The sequence below is a fragment of the Salmo salar genome, chromosome 13, assembly GCF_965601325.2.
Source record: "Salmo salar chromosome 13, fSalSal1, whole genome shotgun sequence".
NCBI classification, from domain to species: Eukaryota; Metazoa; Chordata; class Actinopteri; order Salmoniformes; family Salmonidae; genus Salmo; species Salmo salar.
The window spans coordinates 66317527-66330820 of record NC_138303.1 but is presented as its reverse complement, the minus strand read 5'-3'; the positions used below and the strand labels follow the sequence as shown (position 1 = coordinate 66330820).

General features: G+C 43.8%; 1 protein-coding gene across 4 annotated transcripts in view; it reads right to left on the bottom strand.

The window, feature by feature from the left end:
* The window catches only part of LOC106567559 (double C2-like domain-containing protein beta), a 367378-nt gene that overhangs the window by 153559 nt on the left and 200525 nt on the right, over window positions 1-13294 (bottom strand). For 2 of the 4 annotated variants that reach the window (XM_045693460.2, XM_082960276.1), the window contains one exon: window positions 2699-2878. The exons of 1 other annotated variant lie outside the window; for it this stretch is intronic. In XM_045693460.2, coding sequence (XP_045549416.1) covers window positions 2699-2878 — 180 coding nt within the window. Of the gene's footprint in view, window positions 1-2698; window positions 3431-13294 lie in introns of those variants that run through there. One more of the 4 variants, XM_014137019.3, reaches the window with a different exon arrangement.

The following is a 13294-nucleotide window of genomic DNA, read 5'->3' as shown; positions in this document are numbered from 1 at the left end:
CTTCCCAATTGATGTTGGTTGGTCGAATCGAATTTAACCTATAATAAACTCAGCAAAAAAAGAAGGGTTCCTTTTTTTCAGGACCCTGTCTTTCATAGATAACTCGTAAAAATCCGGGAATGTCAGTGTTCTGCCATGGCCAGCGAAGAGCCTGGATCTCAATCCCATTGAGCACGTCTGGAGCCTGATGGATTGGAGGGTGAGGGCTAGGGCTATTCTCCCCAGAAATGTCTGGCAACTTGCAGGTGCCTTGGTGGAAGAGTGGGGTAACATCTCACAGCAAGAACTGGCAAATCTGGTGCAGTCCATGAGGAGGAGATGCACTGCAGTACTTAATGCAGCTGGTGGCCACACCAGATACTGACTGTTACTTTTGATTTTGACCCCTCCTTTGTTCAGGGACACATTATTCCATTTCTGTTAGTCACATGTCTGAGGAACTTATTCAGTCTGTTGTTGAATCTTATGTTCATACAAATATTTACACAAACGCAGTTGACAGTGAGAGGACGTTTCTTTTTTTGCTAAGTTTATAAGCGGTGGTGGTGAGACAGTTAAATATTGAAGTGAGAAAGCATCAAGGGCAACATCTTGCCAAAAGAAACACACCTTCTGCATTTCAACTACCTCCTACCTTCATTATCCGAGGTAGTCCAGTTTCTTGTAAGACGTATCGTATGACTCCTTCATTGTGGGTTTCTGAGCCAATCACATGTTGCTGCAAATGTGTCTTTCTAATTGCCCTATTTGTACTGCACATATCACACAACACACAGCTTGATTACAATTAATTTGCTCCTCCATGTTGCTAATGTGTGCTTCCTTATGCTTCCTCAGTAAAACGGTGCCCAGGAGGATTGTGGCTAGAAAACGTCTGCTTCAACACAAGTGTTCTGGCCCAGTGCACTCGGGATGAAGTAGTAGCACAGGCTAATACATTTCTCCATTCTGTCCAAGACAGTAAGATTGAATTGTTCCAAGTTCGTACAGCAGTAGATGAGGTATATAATATTAGCAATAGATTATAACCTCTATCCCACTGTTGGCCATGATGGAGCACTGATAGGTTTCTACCATTCTGTCCAAGACAGATCTAATGGTTCCAAATGCATACAGCAACAGACTAAAGCATATGATCTCAGCTGCAATACCTCCTACCTTGAAACGTCCTCCTCCTACCGCAATACCACATACCATACCAATACTACTGGTTGCCTATCTAGTGTTTTGTCAAAGGTACTTGGACCTGGCATTGCTTTAGAGTCTGTATCCAACCTACACTCACTATTGCACTTATAAACACAACTAGCCCTAGTTGTTTTCGCCATACTGTAAATGTACAAATTATTTTGTCCTCGACAATGTAAACCATTATATAACAGTTGAAGAAGGGCTTGACTCCACTTCAAATCAGGGCTACTTTCAAATTGAGCGCAACTTCATGTTCCTGTCTCCTCTCCATAAGAGAGCTTTGCACTGTTCCACAAGGGCATAGTTCAACATCTGTCAAAACTGGTCTATTCCACCCACTCTGTGGCATTGCCATTCCATCCCCCAATCCGGTGCAGGATTATAGGATAGGCAGGGCAGCCCTAAGACCTCTGCGTTCCAACAGAGCACTTCACTTTGTATGGATTAAACCTTTAGTGGACTGCCCTGCTGTCACACTAACCTGTATTCACTATAGCGTTGAAAAGGCCCATTGGCACCCATTGGAGAGAAATTGGAAGAAATTGAAAACTGATCTGGAGACCATTGCAAAATGCTGTAAGAGTGACATGCTTAGGTGACACTCACACATCAGCCCGCACAGTCATCAACAGGGAAGCTTCTGTTTAACGTTGTCAATAGTGATCAGTGCTCTTATAAGGGTTTTGCTAATAGAGCATGCCAGCAGTAGGTGCCACGACAACCACTCACTGTAAGACACAAGAAATAAAGAAATGTACTTGTCAAAGAACGTGCATTGCCTTGGCCGGCGACAACAGTGACCAGACTGGAGCAGATGCACGCACGTCTCGCACACAGACAGCAGTAGCTTGCACGTGCGTGCACGCACATATACTAATAGCTCATACGTGTCACATGCAGAAGCACACAGACACACACAACAGGAGCCTGCCAGCCTCGCTGTTTGGCCGGCTGCTCGCGTGTGGATGTAAACAGCCCTCTTGCCGAGACTCAACAGCACGCCCACAAATCCGACCGGAGCCCACTGCATATATCCTGCCTGCTAATTTAAAGCTAGTCAGAGAATGCATGAATCACCCAGCTGAGAAGCCTCGGCACAAAACAGGGATATGAGCCCAGCCTTTAATCATCACATGCATAATCACATCACTTCTTATGCTGGTATAAAAAAAAGACCTGTGCTTATGGTACAACGGGAGTCTATAGTGTAGGAGTGTATGAGTGTAATGTTGCAAGCAGGAAGGGGAAGCAACAGCCGCTCTGCGACAGCAACAGTTGGCTCTCAACAGTCAGAGAGTTAGCTACGCCACAGAGAGGAAGACGCACAGACACACCGGCCCTCGGCAACCACAGGTACTATAGAAGAAAAAGGAGGAGAGAGTGGGAGAAAAGGAAGAGGTAAAAAAGACTCAGCCACACCTGACGGTTACTCGGCAACCAGACATTGAAGAAAGGACCGAAGGAAGAAGAAGAGGACAAAAACGAGAGAGAAATTGTCTCTACTCACTTGAGTCGTCAGAGTCATAGCCTTCTATGTCCGGCTCCTCCTCCTTCTTGCCGGTTGCTGCAGCGCCGCCAAAGGCCCGGCCCGGGTCGTCATCGGTGTGGGAGCATGCCGGGTCATCCCCAGAGTTGTGGCTGGCCGAGGAGGAGCGCAGCGAGCTAGCCCGGATGAGTGCGGGGGGTACTGTGGGGGGGAGACCCCGCGGGTAGCGGGGGAAGTAGTCAGAGATCTGCTTGATGGGCTGGATGGGGCCAGGGCACACATCAATGGCCATGTGCTCCTGGATGCTGATGGTGGTCTTCTCGCCTTTGCGTTGTGTCATGCATGCGATCCCTTGGAGCTCCCACCCAGCCCAGTCAAGACCCAGTCAAAACAATAACAATTCCCCAGCTGCCTCACAAAACACAAAAAAAGGCTTCTCGAAAAGTAAACTAATAACACCAAAGCCAGCCAGACAACATTTTTATGGAATGTTTTTCTCTTTTTAAGTTGTTCCTCTGAAGTCTATCCCTAAAGAAAAAGCCTGTAGCCCCAGTGGAGAGAGAGCTCCTGGCTGTGAGTGAGATGAGTAGGTCCTGGTGGCGCCTCGGACTCCCCCCTTCTAGCCTGCGCTGCACTGGGCTACATGGAGAGCCGTGGCTGGTCCACCCTGCAAGCTCTAACCATGCTGTCGGTCTGCCTAACACACACTGCTGCTTGCCTGCCTGCACTCTCTACAGTGCTCTCTCTCTCTACATCCCTCTCTCCCTCTACCTCTACACCCTATCTGCAGCTGTGTGTGTGTGTGTGTGTGTGTGTGTGTGTGTGTGTGTGTGTGTGTGGTGTGTGTGTGTGTGTGTGTGTGTAAGGGAGGGAGGGAGGGAGGTATTAGTGAGGAAGGAGGAGGGATCAGCTGATGTCACTGCTTAGCAACCGAGCAGTAAACAGGAACCGCCGGTGCGGTTACTTAATTATGCTATTAGTCCCCATCCATCTGTCAGCAGGAAGGAGGCTCTGCCGTGTGTGTGAGAGAAAGGGTAGAAAGAGAGAGATATTGCAGAAAATACCTAAGTGTGTGTGCGTGTGCATGTGCGTGCAAGCTGTGGAGTGAAAGAGAAAATGTGCGTCTGAGGGACCACAACCGTAAATGTAAGTGTGTGTGTGCCCAGGAGTGTGTGTGCGAGAGAGAAGTGAATAGCTTTGTGTGTCACAGACAGGGAGAGTGTTGGGAGCTAACCGGCACTTCCAAAATCCCCAGCTACTTAAAGACAATGTTTGGAATGAGCAGTGAGACAATTCAGTATGCCATGTCAGTATGCCAGGTCACCACCTCACCAAATAATCTCTAGAGAAACCGGTGCTGAATAACTACGATCAACAATCATCAATAATAACAATTAAGAATTGAAATATTGTGTATCTGAGTAGTAACACTCCTCACATATTACAGCCCAGGTGGTTGTGGGTTCAATCTCCACAACCAATTATGCTGGGTCTTAATTTAAATCAGTCATTATCAAAAATGATGAGAGTCACGACTACATAGAGAGTGGGCAAACAACCTCCCCCTGGGTGGAAAGTCGTTACTGTTCTTGAAAATCACTGAAATTTCGTAGGACATTTTTTCTTACCTTTTTTAACTACATAACGTTAAAAAATAGTATTTTTTGCATATGTAGTGGTATGGTGCGGGAGATAATGGATTAGTTTAAAAGTGGTGAAATACCCCTTTACACACCATTAGATCTGAAAGTGTTTTTATGAGTCCATATTCATGTGACTTGAATTGCCTTTTTGCAAAGCATGTGCTTGAAAATGGGCCCCAAACATTGATTGTGTGTGTTTTCAGAGACACCTGTTCTGAGCGCGGAAATTTTCCATGGAGCCTGCTCACAATGCAAACAGTGATGCATCGAACACACTGATAATTTAGACATCCATAACAGTGACTTTAATCTCACTTAAAAGATCATGAGCCCACATGACATGAGTCTTACTTGAGTTTGACAGGAGTCAGGCAAGTCATGTAATCCATTCATCAACAAATCACCTGATTAAGCAATCTATCAACCTGCCATTGAAAATGTACATTAGAGAAATAAAGTATCTTATCAAAAACTATAGAAAAAAATAACCAACATGGTCAGAAATACATTTGCCCTCTTTTGGGGTCTGTTCTTGTCATAATTGAGAAATAAAAAATAACACATTTTCACTGACATTTGAGTGATTAAATACAATTAAGCTATTAAGTCATCCACGTGTCAGTGGTGTGGGGTGGACATTTAAGGGAAAATACTGAATGAGAGCAAATTAATTCCCAATCTATTTCTGACAATCCCTCAGGAGGATCTCTCTTTTTGATCCTTGAAGGTACTTATGAGTGCACATTTAATTTGCATTCACTTTCCCAATCATTACACAAGGAAAACAAAGACCGAAGTAACAAAATAGGAAATGCCCATGTCCATTGCCCTCGTTCACAGAGGTAAGATGGGAGAGAGTTGATGGACAGAGTTTCTTATGAAATCAATATTCGAGTGAGGTGACAAACAGGCAACACCATTTGTGGGACATGTTGATGTTAAATAGGTTGACGAGATGATTGCAAATGGTGCCAAACGTGTTGCTTTCTATCTGGAGTTTAACGCTTCAAAGAGGCTATCTTACGTATATGGAAAACTGAAGAGGCTATCTTATCTATCTAAAGGAGATTCTGAAGGTTCTTTAAAAAATGTGGTCCCGCTTTATTGAAGTGTATCTTATGAAGGCTTTATAAAGCATTTGTATAGGCTTTCTAAGCACTACATAAATCAGTTACAGTTAATCTATAACCGTTTTTCATGCTCGATAAAGGATTAATACGTGAACAAATAAATTGTGATTCTTTAGAGAGTATTATATACAGTTATAGATGATTTGTGAAGCATCTATGTAGTGCTTTTGAAGCCTATAAGGTTTTATGAAGCCTTCGTAAGATGCACTTCAAATAAAGCGGGACCAAAAATGTGTTAGATGGACACTGGTACATTTCCAACCTCACTTGCTATAGGTTCTGTTACAGTATGCACTTTGATTTGGAATATTGGAATGCAATTTAAGAGAGACGTTTTAAATCGATTAACAGTCACAGTTCAGAGTCAACATTAAATCCAAATACATTTCACAGAGATGTTTCATAACTATGGCTTAATCAATTATACTCAAGGAATTTTATTTAAAACTAAAATGTTGCATTGTGTGATAACGCACTACTGAAAAAAGTGGCCACGTGAAAAAGAGCGTTCAGATAAAACATAGGCCTATTCCAGGATGTAAGAGAACCTTTAATGGAGATTTGTCCAACACGCCAGGCAAACTCCACCCTCTTGATAAAGATTACGAGAACATTGCAAGGGCAGACCAGAGCAGCTCCAAATTCAGCCTGATCCTTCTCAACCATAAGTGGTGGGCGTAACTGTGTAGAACAGTGGGTGTAACCGTGTGTAGAACAGTGGGTGTAACCGTGTGTAGAACAGTGGGTGTAACCGTGTGTAGAACAGTGGGTGTGACCGTGTGTAGAACAGTGGGTGTGACCGTGTGTAGAACAGTGGGTGTGACCGTGTGTAGAACAGTGGGTAGAACAGTGGGTGTAACCGTGTGTAGAACAGTGGGTGTAACCGTGTGTAGAACAGTGGGTGTAACCGTGTGTAGAACAGTGGGTGTAACCGTGTGTAGAACAGTGGGTGTAACCGTGTGTAGAACAGTGGGTGTGACCGTGTGTAGAACAGTGGGTGTGACCGTGTGTAGAACAGTGGGTGTAACAGTGTGTAGAACAGTGGGTGTAACCGTGTGTAGAACAGTGGGTGTAACCGTGTGTAGAACAGTGGGTGTAATAGTGTGTAGAACAGTGGGTGTAACAGTGTGTAGAACAGTGGGTGTAACATTGTGTAGAACAGTGTTTGAAGCCTCTTCTACAAAAGAACACTGCATCATCTTCAGAGCTGCTGAGAGTTGCACTGCTTTGGTGAGACACGTTGGGTATGGGAATTAAATGGCACTTGTTTACATGGTTTCCAACTGAATCTGTAGAAAACATGTACTACAGCTTATGATGACTGTTTAAACAAAGTGCTCATAACTTTTTTCATGAGGTTTGCCTCCAGGTGGGGGAGTTCATCTGAAGATGATGATTAAAGCCAACAGTTCATTTTAAATTGCGATCATAAGGTCAAGTCTACATACTTTCACTCGACACAAAATAATCATACTGTACACATCACTGTGTAAATTAAGTTGATATAGTGAGAATTGTCATGTTTGCAAAATACAATTATTCTCCATCAACAAGGATCAGAACATTTGCACAACATCAAACTTGCATAACATATTATTCTATGGCAGCCATACTAGTGGCTCCTGCGTAACACTGACTGGTGATAACGGAAGACAAATTCTTCAGGCGTACTAGTTTGATAAAAGGCAGAATCAGCACTCTTTTGCTCCCTGCCGAATAAGCAGAGAGCAAAGGGATAGGAACGAATGCATGGGGAAGATACACTACATGGACACCTGCTCGTCGAACAACAAATTCCAAAATCATGGGTATTAGTATGGAGTTGGTCTCCCCTTTGCTGCTATAACAACCTCCACTCTTCTGGGAAGGTTTTCCACTAGATGTTGGACACTGATGTTGGACGATTTGGCCTGGCTTGCAGTCAGCATTCCAATTCATCCTAAAGGTTTTCACTGGGATTGAGGTCAGGGCTCTGTGCAGGTCAGTCAAGTTCTTCCAAACCGATCTCAACAAACCATTTCTGTATGGACCTCGCTTTGTGCACGGGGGCATTGTCATGCTGAAACAGGAAAGGGCCTTCCCCAAACTGTTGCCACAAAGTTGGAAGCACAGAATTGTCTAGAATGTAATTGTATGCTGTAGCGTTAAGATTTCCCTTCACTGGAACTTAGGGCCCTAGCCCGAAACCATGAAAAACAGCCCCAGACCATTATTCCTCATCCACCAAACTTTACAGTTGATACTATGCATTCAGGCAGGTAGCGTTCTCCTGGCGTCCGCCAAACTCATATTTGTCCGTCAGACTGCCAGATGGTGAAGCGTGATTCATCATTCCAGAGAACGCGTTTCCACTGCTCCAGAGTCCAATGGCGGCAAACTTTGCACCACTCCTGCTGACGCTTGGCATTGCGAATGGTGTTTTTAGGCTTGTGTGCAGCTGCTCGGCCATGAAACCCATTTCATGAAGCTTCCGAATAACTGTTATTGTGTTAACGTTGCTTCCAGAGGCAGTTTGGAACTCGGTAGTGAGTGTTGCAACAGAGGACAGACGATTTTTACGCAATACGCGCTTCAGCACTCAGCGGTCCCGTTCTGTGAGCTTGTGTGGCCTACCACTTCGCAGCTGCTCCTAGACGTTTCCACTTCATAATAACAACACTTACAGTTGACTGGGGCAGCTCTAACAGTGCAGACATTTGACGAACTGACTTGTTGTAAAAGTGGCATCTTATGACGGTGACACGTTGAAAGTCACTTAGCTCTTCAGTATGGCCATTCTACTGCCAATGTTTGTCTATGGAGATTGCATGGCTGTGTGCTCGATTTTATACACCTGTCAACAACGGGGGTGGCTGAAATAGCTGAATCCACTAAATTGAAGGGGTGTCCACATACTTTTGTATATATAGTGTATAGTAGAACATTTACATCAACAGGTGGATGGTAAGAGCTTAGTAGTAGTAGACCATCAATAACTCCAGTATTAAAATACATTTGCATTGCAACACAGTCACAGTGCAGCATAATGGAAAGTCCAGGGGCCTCAATTGTGAACAGAATTACTTTTTCACATAAGCGAAGAATGCACCCTTCTGCCAATCTGAACTGAGTATTCCGCCAAACACTGGTTTAAGAACAAATATATTTCAACGTACTCAGTATGTTGATAATGAGGCCCCAGGTATTTGAGGATATTGGTTGAATTAAGCCCACAGCCTTCTGTGTAGAGCACAGTAAGACATGGACACTAGAAGGCTGTTGCAGTGACCGTATTACCGCCACACCGGCAGTCATGAGTTATGACCGCAGTACAATTCCACGTGACCACAGAGTCACGGTAATCTCCTTTTATGCACTCTGGACATGCTTTGGTAGTACCCAACTTGCTAACGACCATCAGGCCCTAATGGCCTGGTACTTAGGGTTCTATTGTCTTTGACATCAATGCAAATGCAATCGAAAATCACATCCAACACTTATCATCAAAACAATATTGTACTTTTTAACTTTATCAATTTGAAGAAAGAAGTTCAACAGCAGGTTGAAACTGAGTGGAAAACATGGTCGTTGTGGATGTTTCAAACCCTAACACAAAGAAATGGACTGCGCTTTCTAAGGTGATGATTTAATTCAAAAACACCAATACGCATATTAGAGCTTATGCATAGTCTTATGAGGCCAAGCCCGAAAAAAACGATTGTGCTGTTACACAATACATAAGGCGGCTTATATGCAGCTTGTATGCATGGAGGACTGGAGATGCTAAACTTGTTTATGTTAATTATGGTCAATTACCGTGACACCCGCAGTCTTTTGCATGACAATAACCGGCTGACAAATGTCTATGACTGCTGCAGCCATAGACACTAGTTTACAATGTGCTGTATCAAGATGCAGTGTGTACTCTGTATTGGAGAGACATGAGGCACCAGGGGATTCCAGGATCCGAGAAGAGAGCTCGATTCAGAATCAGGAGACGGAGACGGAGAGGAAAGGGGGATCAGATCAGTTGACGCAAAGCCTCTCTTTGAGGTGCAGATGTGATATGGAAATAGAACATTGTGCCCTCACAGGTTGCAGTGAGAACTGGGCTCTGCAACACTTTTGCGAGACAAACACTTTAAGAGAAGCTGAGATAGTATTAGGCTACCCAATCTATAGAAAGGAGTGTCATGCTGTATAGTATTCCCACAGTATGTTTTAAATATTGTTTGTCCCAATATGAATTTATTGAAATAATAGTAATTACGAGACTGAGAACATATTATAGGAACGTTGATGTACGTCGATAGGCAAGTCATTTATTCAAACAGAACGTAAGCAACAAACACTGATCGGTGGCTGCCCTTCTGTAGGGGTGGGAGGGCCAATAGATTAGAGGTGGCAGAACGAAGTACTCGTGTTGTGTAGCATTTGAGCTTAGCCTGAAGGTAGGGAGTTGCAGTTCCTCTTGCTGCTCCGTAGGCAAGCACCAGGGTCTTGAAGAGGATGAAAGCCTCGACAGGAAGCATGCCAGTGGAGTGTGCGGAGGGGTGGGGTGACATGGAAGAACTTGGGAAGGTTGAACACCAGGCAGGCTGCGGCGTCCTTGATACGTCGCAGGGGTTTGATGGCATAAGCGAGGAGCACCGCCAACAAAGAGTTGCAGTAGTCTAGACGGGAGATGACAAGTGCCTGGATTAGCACCTACGTACGCCGCTGCCACGGAGTCGTCAACCGTGATGGAGAGGTCTTGGAGTGGACAGGGCTTCTCCGGGAGGAAGAACAGCTCCGTCTTGTCGAGTTTGAACTTAAGGTTGTGGTATGCAGAGATGCGTGTCGCCACCTCTGTGTCAGAAGGGGGGAAAGAGTAAAGTAGTTGAGTGTAATCCGCATAACAATGATAGGAGAGACCATGTGAGGATATAACGGAGCCCAGTGACTTGGTGTAAAGAGAAAAAAGTAGAGAGCCTATAACAGAGCCCTGGGGGACACCAGTAGTGAGAGCATGTGGTGCAGACACATATCCTCTCCACACCACCTGGTAGGAGTGACCTGCCAGGTAAGATACAATCCAGCAGTGTGCAGAGCCTGAGAAGCCCAGCCCTGAGAGGGTGGAGAGGAGGATCTGATGGTTCATGGTGTCAAATGACAGTCTTCTCTCTGTCTCCTCACTTTACCGCTTGACCAATCCCTCTCACACTTTCATTGTCCTCTTTCCTCCCTCTCTCTCACACAGCAATTTCCAACATGGCAAAGTGTTTTTGCATTTGCTACCTGTGGAATTGTTGCATAAAGCAAATCATGCTGGCATGGGGGAATGAGCTACAAACCCTCAAACCTAGTTAGTCAGGGAATTGTAGGATTAGTTCTGGATTTGTGTGTGGGGGGGGGGGCTTGTAAAACAAACCAGAGAGCATGATATTCTGAATACTAATGCTATTGACTTGTAAACATGAAACAGGAAGAAATGGGAGGATGTAAGGCATTTCAATACATTCAAATAGGTTAAGTATTACAGGTTAAAATAGATAGTTTGGGTTATTTATTTCCCCAGAGTCAGGTGAACTAGTGGATACTATTTTTATGTCTCCACGTTCAGTTTGAAGGAAGCTGCCTACTAGCTTTAGCGCAATTGCTTACTAGCATTAGCACAATGAGTGGAAGTCTATGGGAACAGATAGCATGCTTGCTGTACCTGTAGACTTCCAGTCATTGCACAAACGCTAGTTAGCAATGGCTCGCAAAACTTCCTTCATACTGGGCGCAGAAACATAAAAATGGTATCCATGAGTTAATCTGACTCTGGGGAAGTAGATAAAGGGATATCCCTTGAACTATCCCTTTAAAAATATTTGCAGCACAAAAAACCTCTGCCCAACATAAGCATGTGTACAGATGTCGACACTACATATTCTCAACGCAATTTCATGCTTTGGCACGAAGGTGTGTGTGTTTACAGGGAAAATGTAGGCAACCAGGGTAATAATGTCTTGATACACACTCATCTCGATAACTGGGAATCCATGCAAAGATAGGGCTATATTTTCAGAACACAGAGGAGAGATGGTGGGGATGCTCTGTGAATCCAGCTGTGAACATGCAAATCCCAATGATGTGTGTGAACACAGTGAATGAACAAGATAAAATGTTGACGTGAAGCTTTGTTACCTCGGACAAGACCATGATTCTCTGACTTTATCATTGTATTCCCCAATGTTTTGTTACATTGAGCTGAGGGTGGTGAGATTTGTGTGGAATAGATTTGGTCTCAACCAATGCAAACAACAACATAATAGTTATGAAAGGTAGCTTTCGTTACTGATGGGGAATCATATGAAACTTGCAATAACATACAGTAGGAAAAAAGTAAATGTGAATTTAGGAGGGCCAATACCGCTTTCTTAATAATTTTTTGTAACAGATTATAAAGCATGACATTTCAATCAAAGAAAGACATTGGAGAAATACATAATCAGAGAACACCCAAAAATCGGTTGTTTTTCCCATGATTCCATTTTACCATGTCATACATTAACCTGTCCACAGTATAACTTAATACATGGGGAACCCATAAAAAATATGAACTCTAAACTATTGACTTCAGTGGACCAGCGACTTAATCCAAGACACCACATGAAGTCTGTGCAGTGTGAAAACACATAATTCATGAATAAATACATTATGAGCAATTATACAGATGCTAGAAATACTTCATTTGAGCACGCGGCTAGATATGCATACGGCACGTGTACAAAATCTCGAATACATAAGCAGGGGAGTTGTGGGGATGTAGAGCAGGAAGCCCATAAAGAATAGGTCTACCCGAGCATAGGCCCTAGTGTAAGATTCATACACATTGTGTTTTCCGAACAGTATAAATCCCTGACTGGTTGCATGGTGACAATGACATTTAAACCAGGTAAGATAACCTATTCAATGAACTAGATTACAAATATTGAATATACAATATGCACATAATGATGTCTTCTGGCCTAGACTATATACTGTAATACCGTCAAGGTAAGCAAACATTTAAGCAATTTGGGAGAACAATCACATTTTCATACAAAACTGACCACTCTACTGTGACAGGAAGCTAAGCGGTCTAGGTAATGAAACTGTGCTGATTGCGTTTGATTGTGCGAGGACAGTATCTGTGGTTTCAGAAAGCCCACATGGGTGATCTTGCCCAGGAATCACTGCCAACAACCAATTACACTTTGTGGGAACCTAATATTGGCATTCTTTGACAGGGTCCATACAAATCAGAGCCTTAGTTGGAGCTAGGTCTGTGAACAATATAAACACTAGAAGATTGTAAGTAAATGGTAGAAAAGAACAAACACAATCCATTATTAGGCCTTATGCCAATAAATGAGATGAAGAGACAGGAGCTTCTGTTCTCTTAATCAGAGTACACCAGAAGACGGCAAAGAGCAAATGAACAGGGATTTTTATTTTCAGAGATAAATACAAGGCACCTAGGCAATGGTTGGACCACTGTACGGCAGTAACTGGAAAAGGGACTGTAGGGTACTTACTAGGGACTGAGGTATGGTGTTTTTATTGGTTACTGAGGAACAGAGCTGTAGTAGGTCAATTCCTGGGCACAAAGTTTCCAGAGTAAAGTTTATCTTCAGAGACATGGGGAAAACTCCAGGACTGTCCATCTCCAGGACTGAGGGGAGACATCTGAAGTAGAGTTCTTCTCAGAGCCGCGATTGAGATCCGAACCGGATCCGCCAAATTCCCACCAGAACCTGACATGATCCAGTCATAAAAATAAAAAAAAGTATATTTCCGATCTGATACGGATCCCAAGGTGGATCAGAGTTGAGAGACAATTGAGACAAACACCTGGC